Source organism: Hordeum vulgare, chromosome 3H (genome assembly GCF_904849725.1).
Source record: "Hordeum vulgare subsp. vulgare chromosome 3H, MorexV3_pseudomolecules_assembly, whole genome shotgun sequence".
In the NCBI taxonomy this organism is placed as follows: Eukaryota; Viridiplantae; Streptophyta; class Magnoliopsida; order Poales; family Poaceae; genus Hordeum; species Hordeum vulgare.
The window spans coordinates 493,807,518-493,826,813 of NC_058520.1; the positions used below are offsets into that span (position 1 = coordinate 493,807,518).

The window sequence follows — 19,296 nt, forward strand, 5'->3', positions numbered from 1 at the left end:
AATCGGAATGTACAGTATGATCAACAAGTGACCAGTGATTTGGCAGTATGAAGGATTATCTTGCACGACACTTTTAGACCGTCTCGTAAGACTTATATCCCGGCTAGCACACCATGCACTAAATTGTTGGAACATAGAAATAAGGGCAACTCCACGCCGTCGGCCGACGGATCTTCGGATCTTTTTAAAAGATCGCAACAATGATGATGTTGCGTTCGGACGTTTGTAATAGAGTTCGTGTTGCGGAACTTTTGCAACAGAGATATTGATGTAGAAATTTTCTGCAATAGGGCTAATGTTGCAAAAAAGAAACTCTCACCTTTATACATGTGTCACTAAAGAAAGTTTTGCAACATCCCAAATGTTACCAAAAAAAAGGTAAATGACGTTCGCCATGCGCTCCCGTCAAACAATGGTGAGAGAGGAGCGTCGATGCGGACGAGCACCGAACCACTGACCAGGTCGCATCGCCGCCATCTTCCTCTCCGACGAGGTGGGTGCACTACGCGCGGTTGACGGACATGTTATAGGCAGGCGAAAAGCACCACTACGACTACCGTGCCGACCTCCAGTTGGAACGGCGCACCACGATGGCGACCGCACCAACCCCTGGCTCACAGCAAACTAGGACCACCCTGGAGGTGGTCAAGAATTCATGTGAGATTCCAGTTGTTGCGGTGAGGAAAATTACAACAACGACTCAGTTATAAAACCAGGTTGCTTCCCGCACCATTCGATCTAGATAGATCCGACGGTCACGGAGGTGACGAACGCGCATGATGTTATCAGCCGAGTGTCTGACCGTCTGAGGAACATGTAATGGTGGTTTCTTAGGGATTCCTTGTTAGCTGAATGATGGTTTCTTAGTGACTAGCAGGTGTGCACGTGAAAATGCATGCTCCTAGAGAAGTTAGTCTGGTAGTAGTAGTCGAACATCTACAAAGTTAAGGATGTTCATTCTCATTCCCTGTCGCCAAGCCAGGGTTTTGCCCGCATCACCGAGGTGCTCGTCAAAGGGAGGGGAGAGTGCGAGGACAGGCTGCGAAGATGATGAAGTAGGGTGGCGTGGTACCACATCGATGTTGGAAGGAGGGAAATGACGGATCCAGGATTGAAGTATACATATCTACCCTGTGGGCCAAAAAATATACGAGAGGAAAAAACTCGTCTAAATATAAGTATCCCAAAGTTCATCATAACTACCCTGTGTAAAAACGGCTTAATTGCACGGTGAATCCAGAATTTAAACTAAATCCTTAACGGTCCAACAAAAAATATACACATCTTATATCTTATCTTATAGGTCAACGCTACAAATCAACCGGCTGAAAATTGAGAAAAACCAGCCTCCTCCCAAACCGTACGATAGTGACACACAGGACCATTGGATTGGTCCAGTAATATCCCGTCCAACCTCCTCACTAGCATCTCGTGCAAGCTCCCTGTTGCGTCTTCTCATCAAAAACAAAAAAGCTCCCTATTGTGACGTACTACTTGCAAATTCATCACGCATACATAGGAGCAGCAACTCGGAGCATCCAACCACTGGCCAGCTTTCCATTCAAGTGGCGGCCTCATGTCACCGTCATTGAAAAGTTGCTTGTACCATTGAAACAACATACAAATATATGATACAGATACAAAATAACATGTAAAAAGAAAAACAAATAACCTATGGCTGGACTGCTTCGACGACAATAGGGATGCTACGAGGCGTGCTACCACGACGACCCGACTACTTCCACGACCATGATGTTGCTACGAGGCATGCTACAACGACCGTGGTGATGCTACCAGGTGTGTGCGATGGCGGCCCAACTACTTCAACGATGTTCGAATGACATGCTTCGAGGTATGCGACGACTTGGCGACATCGGTGTTTTTTCAAACGATTGTGCCATGCTTCGACGACATCCATCGAGGATCGTGACGTTTGTACAACGGGAACCTTGTTGCTTGATGATGTGGTGACGATGTGCTTTGACGGTCGGGAGATGTCGCAACAGTGTTTTCTGAATGACCATGGTGTGCTTCAACATCATGCGTCGATAACCGCATCAATGTTACAATGGGAACCTTGCTACTTCTATGATGTTACGACGACGTGCTTTGATGGCCGTGGCTATGTCGCGATGTCGTTCTTCGAACAGCCGTGGTGTTCTTCCACAACATGTGTGGATGACGGCGGCGATGCTACAACAACATCCGGGATGTTTTGATGATGTAGCGACGGCGTGCTTCCACACCCATGCTGATGTTGCGATGATGATGTTGTAACAACATCCGGGATGCTTTGATGATGTTGTAACAACGTGCTCTGGCTGGTTACATGATGATTCGGTAGCATGCTACAATGGGTGCAACAATAATGTCTTCTTCAATTAGTCGAGCGTGCTTCGATGACATGCGTCACTGGCCCCAGCGATGCTATAACGGCAGCTGGTTGATTCGATGATGTTGCGACGGCGTGCTTCAATGGCGGCAACGGAGGACCGACTACTTCAACGGCATGCTATCGCGGTGTTATGCTTCGATTGATCACGAAGATGTGCTTCGACGAACGCGATGATACTGAAATGGAGGCCCGACGGCGTCATGCTTCGATCGATCACGATGACATGCTTCGACGGCCGCGATGATACTGCAATGGAGGCCCGGTTACTTCGACAGCATGTTGTGGCCGCCTCATGCTTTGATCGATTACGACGACGTGCTTCGATGGCAGCGATGATACGGAGGCCCGTCTACTTCGACGATGCTGCAAAGATGTGCTTCCCGGCCATGACAGTGTTGTGATGATGGCAGGGCTGCTTCGACGATACTATAACAACGGTTTAGCTACTTCGATGCTACTAAGATGGCATATGGTTCCACAGCCGCAACGGCGACGGTGATGTTAAGAACGTTCCTCAAAATATGCATTGCTAGCGATAGTGCTTTGCATGCAGGGGGACGTTCAACTGGCGCTAGGCAAAAGAAATTGTCAGTTTCAATCCGTGTAAGAGCTAGCAATGGTCAGTTTCTATCTGTGTAAGAGCTAGCTTGCTCAGAATGGATGCAGCATACAAATCCATGTGATCAACTCAGTAAAAAAATAGGAAAAATCTAAACTGTAACATGTGCACGGAGTCGTTCGTGTGTGGCGGCTCGCAGAGATTCGGACGAGTTTAATTGGGTGGCCGAGACGCGCGGGGCATCTCATCCATACAGGTAGAATGTTTGGATACTCTAGCTTAGGTGGTTAGAGTTAGTTTCTAGCTCATGACTAACCCTAAACTAACTCTAGCCAAATAGGTGTTTGGATGGAAGGGTTAGATTGACAATAGATGCACTTTATGAAAAGAGAAAAGTGATTTTAATGGGCCTCATAAAAACTAGCTCCAATTAGCATCTCTTGGCTGATGGGAGAGAGAGAGAAAAATATATTTTTATGAACCCTATGAGAACTAGCTCCAATTAACACCTCTTGGGTGGGATAGTTTTTTTGGATGGGTTAGATGCAACTAGCTCCAATCTAACCCTTATGTTTGGATATTTTAGGGCTAGTTGAACCCAAACTAGCTTAAACTAACTCTAGTCCATGGATCCAAACAAGGCCGTAGTGTAGTGTTGCAGCATGCAAAATAGTACATCTATATGGATGAGATGCCACACGTGTCTCGGCCACCCGATGAAACTCGTCCCAATCTCTGCGAGCTGCCGCACACGAGCGACTCCGTGTACACGCTACAGTTTAGATTTTTCCGAAAATAAAAGGTTAACGTAAAGATGAGAGAGAATGGTATAGAAGAGAGGTAAATAGCAACAACAACTGTGTACAAATGTATCACGTAATGAACGAACGTAAAATCAGCCAAGACGGCACGTGGCGGCTAGCGAAGGCGGCTTACGTCCGGGCTGAAATCCGTCGGATGATTAGAAATGTTTTCTATCTTATATTTTACTAGCAAAAGGGTTCATACGTTGTAACAGAAGAAAAGAATGTCACACACTTTTAATTTATAAAAAAAATATCTATAATTTGAGAATTTATAGCTACCATCCAAACAAAAATGATCTTAGCCTAAAAAACGCAGTTCAAGATTCTACGGATCGTCTGTTTCAACACGGGTTGCATGTTAATTTAATGCGTACAAAAAAACCGGACAAGTGATCTTCAATTTCGTCTTCAATCCTGATTTTGCTAAGTTGTTTATCTTATATCTTTTTTCTTTATTAGTAGGTATAGATATCTTATATCTTATATTTGCTAATTGAAAGCATTATACAAGACTCCACGTAAACCTTAAAAATTATTTTAAAATAATCATTAGATCATTATTGTGTGCCTAGGATTAAATGTAGGGTTACACTATGCAACGGTGCTGCACCTGCGCCTTGTCGTGCGGTGGTCCGCTAATCATCATTTTAATGAAAAAATAGCATTGCTCTACTAATCTGGTTACTTTAAAAAGCATTGCGATGGCCAAACCCCTCTCTCATGTGCATGCATGCAATGATGTCATCAAGATTTCCTTTGATGTTTGAAATTCAAAAAGTTTTATCTATAAAATTGTTAATTTAATCGATAATCCGCTTTCACCATTAACTTTCTCGCGACGAGTTCTTCGAAATTAGATCTCATGTCGACATGTTCTGTTAACTTCTTTTTTTCGTACTTGCCATATTTTTTGACCCACTTGCCATATTATTAACCACTTACTTGCTTGAAAAAAATAACTTAATTGTCACTTTTTAATGTTGTTTCGTACAAAGTCTTGTAGCAGTTTTCATTATACATGATATAAAAACATGTCATAGGTTGTATTTGCCAATTTAAATATGTCAACTTGTCATATTTACATACAACTTTGTCAGAAAACTATTTTGTGTGTTTGTCAGTTTAACTATGCCGAGTTGTCATATTTACAAAAGATGACCAAAAAGATTTCTTGTGGTCACCGGTTTTTAATATGTTGAGTTGTCATATTTTTTGCGCGTAATCATCTAAAAAAAGTTGTTTGTACTTGTCAGTTTAATTACGTCAAGATGTCATATTTATACGTAATTTTCAAAAACATGGCAATTAAGTTATCTTTTATCAGACAAGTAAGTACTTACTAATATGACAAGTAAGTGCAACAAATGTGATGAGGACAAGCAAAAAAAAATTGACGAAACATGTCGACATGGGATCTAGTTTTGAAGATTTCATCGAAACAAAATCAACGACGAAAACGGATCATCGATCGAATTAACGGTTTAAGAGATAAAAGTTTTTATATTCTAGTCATAAAGACAAAATCCAGCGTGAGCTCGTCGAACGTGAGCGTTCATGTAAGCACGCTTTTCTTTAGATTTTTTTTAAAATGTAAGGTAAACACTTCCATCCGGCGCGCCGGCCGAATCGTTCGGCTGGTCGCGCGTGGGCCACACGCCTCGCTGGCAGGTGCATGCAATATTTTTTCGTTAAATTTGCTGCAACCATGTGTTATTTTGATACAAATGTTTTCCATGCAGCTTTTTTTCTTGTTTAAATTTGTTGCAACCAGCGTTCATATTTGCTACAGGTGTTTTTTATTTACTACATTTGTCCAGTAAAAAAGTTGCATATACGTTTGGTTGCAACTCGAGTTTGTTGGATTTTTGCTACAACGACGTTTTGACTTTTGCTACAACCGTGTTATTTTTTGCTACAACTGACATCATTTTTTGTTGCAGCCGTTCAGTAAAAAAATTGCATACACGTTACGTAGATATTTGCTACAGCCGGCGTTTGACTTTTGCTACCATGCATCATTTTCTTCGTTTTTTGCTACGTAGTTTTTTTTTGCTATAATTATTTTTTTTATTGCAACCATTGACGAAAATTGTTGCATAGCATTAAAATTTGTTGCATCGAAGAAAAAATGTTGTATAAAGATCTAACGGTGTGGCCCGTCTAGCAGATCAGGCGGCCCGCGCAGGCCAGCCGAATCTTTAGACCGGCGCGCTGGCGCCGTAATATATAGGGATGTAAGTGGCAGCGGCGTCCAATAGTCCCACATACGCCGTTCACATAAAAAGCCTTAAGTGGCGTATGTGGACTCCTGCCAATCTTATGTGGTGCATGAGGACAAACCCACGAAGACCAGCGGCGCCAACGGCTGCATATAGTTGCTTCCTCTGCTTTGCTGACAGATGGTCATGGATCACGACGAGGGCGCTTCACGGGCAGCCGGCCGAAGGACGCGCGGAGTGCAGCCGGTGCTTGGTCGCGCGGGCCTGCCAAGTCGGCCAGGACGGCGAGTCGGCGAGTGGCCGGAGCGAAGGTGGGGCGGAGCCGCGCATCTTACGGTGTGGACGAGGTGGCGCAGGCGCACGGCAGAGGCGGATGCGGCGGCTGCGGAGCGAGACATGATGGAGAAGGCCGGTGTGTCGGAGCGAGCCGGCTCAAGGCGAGGAATAAATTGCCTGTTGTCGCGTAGTTCGCCTCGGCCATGGATTTTTGTTGAATATCAGCCGCGGTCCAACGATTTCACGAGACTGCGGCTCCTCGTTCCTACACGGGGTTTGATGCAACCAGTGCATGCGAGACGTGACTTCACGAAACATCAAATACTAGATGGACAGCCAACGGCTCCACAAACACCATAGAAATATTAGATGGACAGCCACGTAAACCCACATAACGACTGGTTGGCCGGCGCGGCAAGTCGCGAGGCGTCCAGCGACTTGTCCATTTACATCCTGAGTAATATAGAAACTCACGTTTGCAAGGGGTGTCCTATAGGCCCAAGAGTACAGCGTGTTTGTTTCAAAAAAAAAAAAGTCCAAATGCTATACTAGGAATAAGAGGTACTGCCGTACTGGGGATCAACTTGTTATACAAGAAAGGTACATCAACAATGTAAAACTATTTAAAAATAAACATTAGATCTTCATTGTGCGTCTAGGATTAAACGTAATATAAAAACCCACGTTTACAAGGGATGTCCTATAAGCGCAAGAGCCCAATCGTGTTTGTCTAGAAAAAAAGAGTCCAACGTGCTATACTAGAAAAGAAAGGTGTAAAAAGAGAAGGAAGAAACAAAAAGGTACAAGGGATCAACATGTTATACAAGACAGGAAACATAAAAAGAAGAAGAAGCATAAAAGAAGAAGGAAACGTCTTTTCACAAAAAAATACAAGGAAACGTCTAAACTGGAAGATTACCTAACAAACTATAGTTTTTCTTTGGAAAAAAAGTACTGGCGAAGTTACGTGTGCATCCATCAACGTTAGGGAGTAAAAATCTGTGTATAGTATTTTTTCTCTGACATACCTATGTACGATATTTAAGTGTGGTGGATATATCAGGTACGTGAACTACTTTTTCTCATCAAATCCCCACACACACACAACCCGTCTAGAAATCGGCAATGGAGCCGCATCGAGTTTGGATGAGAAGGTGATCGGTCATTATTTTCTTCGATGACTGTTGTGGTGGTGCCAAAGACAGGTGACGACGTTTATGTCAAATTCAGAGATGTTCTGCTATCTTTTCACTTTTGTTATGTTGGTTCTTACGTGAGATGTACTTTGATTTTTATGCTATGATTGAGATATGTATTATCATGCAAAAAGAATCCAGTCTACAAATCACACACACATATATACTCTGATTTTATTGGAGACAAGCACATAGTTTTCTGAAAATGAAAAAGGTTTTTTAACCTATGTCACAAATACATTAATAAACTTATTTATCATTTTTACTATATTCATATACCATATCGAAGATACTTCAAAATGAGCTATATAAAAAAATTAAATGAACGCATATGTATGTTATACTTATGAAATATATATTACACATAAAAAAAGTATGCTCAAAATATGATACATACTACTTCCTCTGTCTCAAAATAAGTGACGCAAATTTTATATATTAAATTAATACAAATTTTACACTAAAACAGCGACACTTATTTTGGAACAAAGGGAGTACTATTTAGTATGCTGTTACATGCCTTGGCATTGATGGGCCTGCACGATTACCGTCCTCGCGGAATCTAAAATCTCTATATGGGCCTGCTATAGGGCTGACCCAACATTGCAGTGTTAGGTGCTTTTTTTGTTTCTCCACAATTGTAACAATATTTTTCTTTGGTTTTCCATTCTTACTTTTTCTTTCTTCAGTTTTCTTTGTTCTTTTATTGGTTATTTTATCTTATAAGATTTTCATCAGTTTTTTTTTCTTGAAATAAATCCATTTTATGTTTTTCTTCTTTACAACATGTGTCTAGTTTTTTCATAAACAATGTACATTTTTGTATACATTAGTGTCATTTTTATACATGTTTAAAATTTTCTAATTACATGAATAATTTTATATAATATATATTTTAATATCGAGTTTTCCCATACAAATTACAAATTCTTCATGTACATCACAATATTTTCTTATAAAGGTTTAACATTTTCTAAATACATAACCAACATTTCATAACTATATGATTTGATGTCTAAATTTTCAATTATGTTTAAAAAATTTATTAACTCAGTGAAATAAATATTCACATTTAGTATATTTTAACTACATGATTTTATGTTTTACTATGTTTTCATGTCTACTTTTTTCCACGCACAATGTACATTTTTGGTACACACCAGGATTTTTTATTTGTTTAGAAAAATTAAATAGATGATTATCTTTGTTTTCAATACAAGTTTCAATGTGTGCTTTTACATACCAGTTATACATTTTTCATGTACATCAAGACTATTTTTTATGCACGTTTAATATTTTTCAAATATAAATTTTGATTATTTTTATGTTTGTTGAATATCATTCATACACATCAGTAATACATGTTTAGTATTTTAAAATAAAATTATTATGATTGATTTTAATATATGATATTATGATTTAGTATCTAGTTGTTTCTACTCACATTGTAGTTATACACTAGGAAAAATAGATTTTTTACAATATTTAAATACTCAAATAACATATTTTATAGTGCAAGTACATTTTAAACACATGAATATTTTTTGTGTCAATTTTTATTAAAGGTATAAAGATTTTCTAAACTACGCCAACATTTTGTTACACTGCATTAAAATTTGAATTTTTTTGATTTTTAAGGAATTATTCAAATTTCCGTTTTATAATATATGTATACTCATTTTTCCAAATTTAATCAGTAATATTTCATCAAAATATAACAAAAAAGTCCTTGAAGTCATCATGACATCGATATGGCAAAAGGTAAAGGGCCAACCTACTTATCGGCTCCCTCGGGCGAGGCAAGCTACTGTCTCTCATTTGTCTCAAAAAAATGACGCATAAGCTTACGTTGATGATTGTCGCCCTTTGGGCTATCTGGAGTGCACGAAGGAAGGTCATACATGAGGAGATTTTCCAAACCCCGTTTGCCACTGACAAACTTCATCAAGTCTTACTTGTCAGACATTGAATTCTTGAAGAAGAAGGAGAGGACGCGGGTAACAGTGATACCGCGGTCGAGGGCATGGGTGCCGCCACCATCTGATCACTTCAAGTTTAATGTTGACGCAGTTGTATCTTGTTTGGGCAACTTTGGCGCAGTTGGTGTGATTTGCAGAGATGCAGGGGGGCTTCGGCACTGGTTCTGAGGGGCTTACGGGATCCCCATGTGCTTGAAACCCTAGACATTCGGGAGGCTTTAGCACTTTTAGAGGATCTCTACCTCAACAAAATTTTGGTGGCCTTGAATTGTAAGGTGGCTGTCGATGCGATCAGGGAAGGAAGCTCAGCAAATTTTGACACCATAGTTCAGGAGATCAAGGCTCGAGCTACTACTTTTTCTTCATGCTCGTTTAGTCATGAATTTAGGACCTCCAATGAGGAGGCCCATAATCTCGCAAAGTATGTTTTATCTTTAGGGTTTGGCCATCATACTTGGTTAGGCCAGCCCGACGATCTTGTCTTTGTACGGCAAAACATTGTGATGCAGTTATAAAGCTTTGTGAGATTCTAAAAAAAAACTATTGTCTCTCATTGAGTGAGACATAACTGCAGCCCGAGTTACCCAAGGCCCAGCTGATTAAGTACATGAGTCTATCTTGAAGCAGCACGGGAAGATCCGAGAGTGGATTTTTGGAAACCGGATGCATCGGAGGACATTATTTAATAGAGTCAAAAAACAAATGGAAGTTCCAAAAAATCCAAATAGAATTCTACATGATCATATGGATCTATATTACACATGTATAAAGTTTAGTGATGAAATAAGTAAACATGTGAGCTATGCAAAAGCGAACAACGGGTGATGTCTAAATTGTGAATAATACTGCACTGTTCATCTTTCCAAAATCATGATTATATATTTTTATGTAACTCACATGGTTAGTTATTTCTGCATCAAAATTTGCACATGTGGAATATGAATCCATATGGACATGTTGATTTTTTATATATATGTATTAAAAAAATCTCATTTTACAAATTTAATCAGGAACATTTAGAAAAAATATAAACAAGAAAAATGTGCATGACGTCATCATGACATCGGTCTCATAAAAAGTACTGGGCCAGCCTACTAACCGGCTCCCTGAAGCAAGACCAGCTACTGTCTCGCTGTGAATGAGACATAGCCACACCCCTGGTGCCTGTGGCCTAGCTGATTCAGTGCATGAGTCTATCTTGAAGCAGTACGGAGAGACCCGAGAGTGGATTTTTGGAGCTTGGGTGCATTGGAGGACCTTATTTTAAATAATAAAAAAAAACAGATTTAAGGTTCCAAGAAATTTCGAAAAGAATTCTAAATGATCATATGGATCTATATTACACATGTGAGCTATGCAAAAATGACAAAATGGTGATTTCTAAATAGTGAATAATACTGCATTATTCATCTTACCAAAATCATGATTTTGTCATTTTTTTTACTGTAAACAGTAGGGTAAACACCCCACTGCATTTTTTATAATAATAATAACAAAACAGAGTTCCACAAAAGAGATAGCAAATTACATAGGTGCTTGAGATAAGCCCCTAGAGAAAAAAAAAAGAACAGAAAAAAAAAAGTACGCAAAAGAAGCAAAGTGATTATTACAGAGGATTATCCAGCCAAGATTTTGTCATTTTTATGTAACTCACATGGTTACTTATTTCAGCATCAAAATTTGCACATGTGTATTATACATCCATATGAACATGTTAAAAAAATCAGTATTTTCGGAAACTTCAAAATACCAATTTGGCACTGTTAAAAAATATAGGGATCACTGGAACTCGTGCTCCAAAGTGACTTTTTGTGGGAGACCCTTGCTAGTTTCATTCGCCCCCAGCTGATTCCGCTTGTTGTTGCCGGCGGACAGCAAAGACTTGGCGCAATTTCAGTTCAAAGTGGCCTGGATCTCCTATTTTCTTGCTACCTACACATGATCATCTAGTTGCTTCTATTTTAACATGTACTTCCTCCCTCCCAAAATAACTGTCTCAAGTTTAGTACAACTTTATACTAGAGCTAGTACAAAGTTGAGACACTTATTTTAGGACGGAGGGAGTATTTGCCACAGATTTTGTACGTGTCTCCTATCTTTGGTGCTCAGAATTGTCTAACTGTTGTGAGTTGCTTCTGTTCTTTTCTTTTGACAACTATGCCTCTTTTGTTCCTACAAAATTGTCTATTGGAATGAGGGTTTTTTAACTTGAAGGAATGAGGTTAATTGCCTGCTATCCTCTTTTTTGAAAGCAATTTCTCATTGAAAATTTCATCTTGGCAATGAAGAAGTCAACAGTTTGGGCATGTATATGAACTGTGCTAGTTTATTGAAATTTTGTTTGCTTGTTTTACGCACTCCCAAGATTGAATTGCTTTTCTCCGTTGCCAAACTTCTGAGGAAAAGGGGGGCGGAAAAAGGCATGATAAGTCTGGAGGCCAGAGCAAGTCTTTTGTTCAGCCAAAGATGAACCGAAATGAGGTGGGGACCATATACGTCTTGCTGTTTTTTTAGGATATGCCATTATGGCTAGCTTTATTTATATCAAAACATGTTACATATTCCTGTTTTTGGTAAGAAACTGTTCACACGTTTTGGAGTTTCCAAATGCTTCCGAAAATAGCTGCTCTATCGCATTTAATACAAAGAATAATTTTGATACGTACATGTATTAATGTATACTTACATGAGTAGTTTAGCTGATGTGCAAGAACATGTCTCTCTCTTGGAACATTATCTGACAGATGTCAGAATACTTATTAATTTGATATACATTACTCCCTCCGTTCACAAATATAAGATGTTCTAACTTTTTCTTGAATCTGATGTATATAGACACGTTTTAGTGGGTTTGTTCACCATTTCAATAGTCTATATTGAAATACACAAAACATCTTTATATTTGTGACCAGAGGGGGTAAGATTTTGGATGGTCAGGATGGACATGGAACATCCTGCTGCAAATCCTTCCAAGAATATAGATGACAGATGCTCAAAACTATCAGCACGTAAATAATCATTTTCTACCCCCACTTCATTGTCTGTACTCTGTATACATTTTATCACCGTGACAAGGCACACACAATGATAAATAAAATATTACAATGTATCGTCTGATGTGAGTTTGTCAAAAGATACCAAGAAACTGACAATATCGAGAGATTTCACGTTCTTGAATGCTAAGCAAGCTTCGTTCCCGGCAGCTCTTACAACTCTCCCAGCAATCCCTACATGTCTTTAAGGACAATAAGTGATACCCGCAATCTTGTCAATAATATCAGATAACTCATAGTGACACATCAGGCATCAAGCAAGAAGAAGGCCGTTTCGTGGCTCTGCATATTCAGATGAGGCTGGGATGTCCAATGCACGCCTTGCCTTTGCATATTCAGAGAAAGCTGGGAGGTCTAGTGCATCTCTTGCAATGGCCTGGTCTTCGTCAGTTATGCTCATTGCTTGAGATATATTTTCCTGCAACAAAGGTTATAATCATGTTTGGACTTGCATTCTTGGTCATATGACGAAGTTGTAATTTAATATGCTTGGTTGTGTCTAGCGGACTTCTGCATTGCATGGAGGGGAGGGTCCATAGTAGAGTATCAAATGGAAATATTGTAAATGACGAAATAAAGTACACAGCATAATAGAATCCAAAGTGTCAACTTCATGAGTTTACAATTATTTACATGATAAGGTCATTACCAAGCTTTGGAGCTTCCGGATGTAACCAATTAATAGAAGCTCCAAGCGATCCTCCGTTTTGGTCTTGTAGTGAGAATCAAGAAAACATATGTGCTGAAAAGGACGACCTCATATCAAGGCTGGCAAATTATTTCGTTTTACAATTCTTTGGCAATAATGCCACAGCAGTTAGCAAAGTTTGGAATATTTTGCATGTGTTAATGTACACCAGAACTCCCCAAAACATAATCCTTTAGATTTGTAAATGACAATGGGCACTTAAACATATAAAAGGTCCAGAATAGGCAAGAGAAAGACTAAATTTAAAATACCAACCATCACTCTTTCGAATTTTCCCGGTGAAAGGTCCCACCCAATGCTGACCACCGCTTTAAAGACTCCATAAGTTTCAGACTTGGCCCAACCAAAGAAAATTCCTGATATTTGATCAGGAATAGAATCGTAGGTATACTCACCTGTTGCAAAAACTGTTTCAGGTTAAAAAAGATGTGCCGTTGCAGTATTTTGCAACACACTATGTGTTAATTGTAATATTATCAGCTATTGACATATTCGAAGAGCATAGGAAGGCGTCTGACCTGCTCTAATTGTATGAGTATTGTTTAGAACCACATCACCTATCTGAGCATTTGAGAGTAATGGTTCCATGGACAAAGCGCATTGAATGCCTGCAACATAAATGGGCAGCCAGCAGATTTAAATAATTAAAATAAATCAACTAAAATAAAACCGGAGGTTAATGGAGAAAGAATTACGGTCTTCAAATGGGGGGAGACCCCACAGCTCAGGATGGAAGTCTAGCAGTGAATAGAGGATGAGATCAGCAATTGAGTAACAATGCCTTTGACTTTGGAGTGATGGAACAGCAACTACCTTCGCCCCAGAAGCCTTGGCAGCCTGAACTCCAACACTGAGAACATTTTGCCAACAAAGCAGTAAGTTCAATTAAATAGAAAACGGGTGTTATTTTTTAACAAAAGCAACGTTAATATCTCTGTGATTACACTTCACTTCTGAGTGCAGAAATTTGGTACCTACTGTAAAGTGCAATTGTCTTGAAAATAACAACACTTGGGAAAACATATTTGAAAAGAAAAATAAAAGCAGATAAGCACTAGCTTCTAAATTTGGTTTTATTAGCACGACTATTTGGCAACTATGTCTGAGTTATGCTATTTAAGGCTGTATCTATACTATGATGCACATTCAAAAGTTGTCTATTGTCGGTAAAGCTATATCTTGTATGAAACCTGAACTTCTTCCATTTTCCCTTCCAAAAGGAAAACTAACCATCATTGGGGAAAGCCTGTACGGCAGTAGTGTTTGCTATACTTACAGAGAATCTTCTATGACCAAGCATGATGACGGATTTACACCAAGTCTCTTTGCGGCCTCTAGAAATCTACAAAAATATTGATGGCACTGAATCAGCAATGTTATGCACAAAGCTAAAGATGGTTTAAATCCTGTTTTCACCAAAATTAGTTATCTTATATGGTCAAATAAGATGATACTATACGTGAATGTTATATCCTGGGACACATAAGGTAATTTCACTGCAAGTTACTCATGATGTTGCATGGAAATAGCGCAGTGCATACATGCTAATCACTGCAAGGAATGTGCAATTGACATCTGATAAACTTGTGTAAGTACGCACATGTCGGGGCAAGGTTTTCCATGAGGGACCTGATCACCACCAAGAACCACCGAAAAGCAGTCTTTCAGTTCTGGAAAATAAGGGGAGATTTTGATAGATCAGCTTACATATCATAACATAAGTAAACCTAGCACTTTATAAAACTTCCAGTATTGCTATAACTTTTCTATCTGTGCAATGGAATGTCTAGGGCACAGATGACTGAAAAAACAGAATTAACAATGAATTAGTACACCCAAGTGTGAGCATAGGGAACTCCGAAGATAGTCATGACAGATCAAGCAAAGCCACAATTTCTTTCACCGAATTAATTACTTAGTACTATAACGACAGACTTATTCTTTCCTTCAGTAAAACAAAAACTACTTGTTGCATTCCAAATGGCACTTGTGGAAATACCAAAAGGAGTGGCAAGTTATCCCATGCGACACTCTATTTCTCTGGGGGGAAACACATGATGTATTGTAGATTGAAGTAAGGTTCAGACCTCCTAGTTTCAAAATTTTGTGATCAATATTTCTCCTGATGGAATTTGAAGCGAGCGCCAGGGGTACTCCGTTCTTGTGGAGGTGCTTGAGAAGCCTGTTAACCCCTGGAAGCGGGCTTGACCTTTGCCACCTGGAGAGCAAGTGAGGCCAAGTTCAGTGCTTCCGTCAATCGTGAGTGTCACTTGATCAGCTGAGTAAAACGAATCAAACCTTTTGATATACAGCGGGTATATTGCCTCTGAATACTCCTCGACGGTGAACGGCAACCCGTAATCTGCGATGATCCCGGTCGTGGACTCCCTGTGCATCTGCCCCAATCGCTTCTCCTCCTTGGCCGCATCTGGGACCTTCCCGTAGGCCCCCAAGAACTCTTTCAGGACGTCCCTTGTTGCCCTCTCTGCACCAAGACATAACAAACTTTACAAACTCCATACTGAACTTTTTTTAAACTACTCCTACTTCATATCGCACTTTACTCTGCTTTATTGGAAAGGCAGCGCCTCGGCACAACAAATCCTGATTTTCGAATGCAGGACGTAGGTTTGGAGAAGATGACCAAACACCCCGCCACGAACAGAAAAAAACAAATCCTTGTGTAACTACTCGAGCATAGTATACATCGACTGAACTAGGCGGAGCATCGAACGGAACGGGACGGCGGCGCGAGCGTGAGAGCAAGCGGATCCGCGTACCTGTGTCCAGGAGGGTGCCATCGAGGTCGAAGATCACGGCGGAGACCCGATGCGTCGCTGCCATGGATGAAGCGCGGAGGAGGCGAGGCGAGGCGATGCACGGAGGAGATTGGCGGGTTTGGGTGGGAGGGAGGCTGGTCGTGGGATTTAAGGTTCGGGGCGGAAGGAGGCCGACGAGGAGGGGATAGGTGGAATCAGAGTCCATTTGCAACGATGCGCGACCGGTCAGGCTCGGGGAGGGCAATTGGTTGATTCCCTGTTATGTTGCGGTGTGAGGTCAGACTCCGTGCCTAGTGCCGTATGCGCGGCGGATAATTGTGAAAGTTCAGGCAGATTTGGTTTCAGTTTTTTTTTTAAATGAAATGTTACCTTTTTCTATCGTCAGGGTCGATGAAGGTACGGTATAACAGCCTAGCATCGAGATGCGTCCTGTTATAAAAAAAAAAAATCAAACAAAGTGTTATTATGTATCTATCGTCGGGCACCTCAAGTAGGCTTGCACAGGCCGTCAGCCTGTTTGACGGTAGGCTTGCGTTGCGCTGATATGGATAAGTTGTCAACCGTCAGAGACCAGGACGATAGGCCGGTATATCCTATCCCATCGACCCGACGATAGAAAAAGGGTGAGATCCTGATTTTTTTTCAAACCGGTGTCAAATCCCCTCTAAAATTAGCCTCTCATGATAGGAGTGCACACGATCTGGTCACCATGGACCAATGCGCCGATAATGCAGGAGGCCGATCCTGTGTCGTAGCCCGTAGGATGTACTCCCTTCCATATAGATATTTTAGAAGTCAAACTTCCTAAAAAGAAAGAAAAAGCTTTGTGTTTGACTAAGTTTATAGGATAGAACCAACCTATGGTTGAATGGCTAACACGAAGTGTGTGTGCGGGGGTTCGTAGAGGATGAGTGTATGTACATGTTTGTGAGCAACTATGTTTGATATCGTAGATATCTCTCACCCTCCCACACCCCTCCCCCCCCCCTAATTGTCCCCTCGGGCAACTAGGGCCATCCACGGAGGTCGCCGGTGAACCTTTTCTCTCCCGATGGACAACTGTCATGGGGGCTTGGTGGCACGCCGGCATCTTGGCGGCAAGTGATGCTTGCATGTGTTGGTGGTCGTTCCTTGGTTGTTCGGGCGGCTAGACGATGACGGGTGGTGGTCACAGCATGAGGCCTTCTTCGCCTCTGACAACATATGTGAAGGTATGTCTCGCCCCCCCCCCCCTCTTTGCCTCACTCCTTGCCCATCCCAGATTAGAGCGACCGTTGTCATGGATGGTGAGGTGTTGGTGGCACAAGTTCGGTCGAGGGGAAACCCTTGGTCCACTGGCTTGGCCATGGCGGAGCCGATGCCCAAGGATGCCACTTTTCTCCTTGAAGGCTTCGTTCAGGACCCTCCTTCCATCCTTGACCCCGTTCCTCGGTGAAAGCTCAAGATTCGCTTCGAAATGGGCCGCATGTCATTGTGCGCGTTGTGTTTTGTGTGAATAAGTTGTCTCGGTAAGTCGTGGTTTTGGGTGAGGGTTGTCGTGGTACGGAGGCGTCTGTTGGTTGTGTGGTTCGTCCAACTGTGATGAGCTAGGATGACATCTCAGTGTGTGTGCTCTTGGGCACGATACTCACTATCCTGCCACGGGAGTAGGCATCCTCGACCCTAGGCGGAAGGGGATATGGTTCCCTTCATGGGGCCAGTGGCGACCGCGACCTCGCATGTGTGGCCCCTCTCTATGATCTAGCATTGTGCTCAAGGTGCCCATTACCATGGGGATGCGTCGTTGCTTTTTATTTGCCTTTGACTACCTCGGGTAGCTTTCTCTCTTCATTTTTTTTAATAGAAAGGGTTTTCCTCCCTGCCCCACTTTATTAAATGAGGCATAGAGCCCAAACCATAAAAGATCCAGAACAAATCATCTAAAAAAGACATAAATCCTCCTAGGCAAGCTAGGAAACTAAGACAAACATCACCACGAGAGTATAGTCCTCCCCAGCTTAACAACAAATATTTATTACAAGACCCAAAGATGACATGAAGACTACTACAAATCAGTGGGACTCCTGGGTCATATCAAGGCGATCCTCAAGACTTCCCCTCGTTTCTTGTCCAACAAACGAATGCATCTCAGCAGCAAAGTAGCGTGAGTGTCGAAGCAGGGAACTTTCCATTACTACAAATGAAACTGATCTTGGCAAGGACGCAATTCATGCTTCTCCATTTGTGCCCATGAAAACAAAAGTCATTCCTAAATTTCCAAATACTCCACAAGCAGGCAGCAATAACCATGTTCAAAACTTAATTTTTCTATTTCGAATGCCAAAAATGTATAGACATCCTCAAAACTGGTAATAATGTTGATATCAAAACACTCAGAAACAAAGGACCAAACATGTTTAGCCACCACAAAGTCAAACAGTAGGTGTTGAACAAATTCGCTTTCCCCACAAAACATACATGTTAGATCAGCAACCAACCTCCTTTTAGCTAGATTATCCCTGGTAAGGACCTTGTTATAAATGCATAACCATAAGAACACATAAATTTTCTGTTGATAGAAAATTTTCCAAAGTTTAGCCCCCGTAGCAGAAACTACACCTCCAAAATTGATTTTGTCATTTTTTGACAAAAGTACAAATAGGAGTATGAGGGTCAGTAGTAATAGGATATTGCCTCACCAAGGCAACCAATTGTTCCCACCTGTCCATCTCATCATGGTCAACACATCTCCTAAAAGACAATTTAAGATCTCTCCCATCCTACACTTGGGCAACATTGTTGTCAACTTGGTTACAAATCTCAAACAAGTCCTAGAATTAGACCTTAAGGGAACATTCCCCAGCCCAAGTGTCATGCCAAAACTGATGTTAGTACCATTACCCAATTTCCATTTGTAAAAAGTTCTAGAGGATTAAGAGCCCAGGTGATACTTTTCCAAAAGGTAGATCCTCTACCACTTTTGGCCCAAAGAATGTTTGGAGAACCCACATCATATTTATCAGAAATAATCTTCTTCGGGCACTATTGTTGTTGTCAAAAAATTTTTGCCCCAAGAAGCTAGCAAAGCCATGTTAAATTCTCTAACATTAGGAACCCCCATACCCGCAAATTCTTTTTTTCCTGCAGATCAAACCCCAATTAGCCAAATAATATTTATGTTGCCCTCCCAAATTACCCCAAAATAAGTGGGCTATCTGAGAGTTAATGGCATTAATGGCCCACTTAGGGAATTTGATCACTACCATCACGTATGCAAGAAGGCTCACAATACAGACACAAAGTAAAATGATCTTCCCTTTGTAAGTAAGATATCTCCACAACCAG

At 41.0% G+C, this 19,296-nt stretch overlaps 1 protein-coding gene across 2 annotated transcripts; it reads right to left on the reverse strand.

Annotated features, from left to right (window-relative positions):
- Nucleotides 1-12,439: 12,439 nt before the first annotated feature.
- Nucleotides 12,440-16,168, reverse strand: LOC123444449 (bifunctional riboflavin kinase/FMN phosphatase-like). Of its 2 annotated transcripts, none has more exons than XM_045121159.1 (10): nucleotides 15,973-16,168; nucleotides 15,491-15,677; nucleotides 15,280-15,410; nucleotides 14,793-14,862; nucleotides 14,469-14,534; nucleotides 13,888-14,042; nucleotides 13,711-13,800; nucleotides 13,448-13,599; nucleotides 13,133-13,225; nucleotides 12,440-12,901 (listed from the first exon to the last, which is right to left on the reverse strand). In XM_045121159.1, the coding sequence occupies exons 1-10, from the start codon at nucleotides 16,034-16,036 to the stop codon at nucleotides 12,737-12,739; spliced, it is 1,173 nt and encodes a 390-aa protein (XP_044977094.1). In that variant the 5' UTR covers nucleotides 16,037-16,168; the 3' UTR covers nucleotides 12,440-12,736. The 2 variants fall into 2 exon arrangements, with proteins under 2 accessions (XP_044977094.1, XP_044977095.1); XM_045121160.1 differs by having other exon boundaries at nucleotides 13,448-13,587; nucleotides 15,973-16,158.
- Between the last annotated feature and the right edge of the window lie 3,128 nt (nucleotides 16,169-19,296).

Excerpts from the sequence above, each read along its gene's own strand:
- LOC123444449 (XM_045121159.1), bottom strand. The coding sequence starts at position 16,036 with ATGGCAGCGACGCATCGGGTCTCCGCCGTGATCTTCGACCTCGATGGC. Across the intron at positions 13,801-13,887 it reads TCTCCCCCCATTTGAAGACC|GCATTCAATGCGCTTTGTCC; the intron begins GTAATTCTTTCT and ends TTTATGTTGCAG. Across the intron at positions 12,902-13,132 it reads TCCGGAAGCTCCAAAGCTTG|GAAAATATATCTCAAGCAAT; the intron begins GTAATGACCTTA and ends CCTTTGTTGCAG.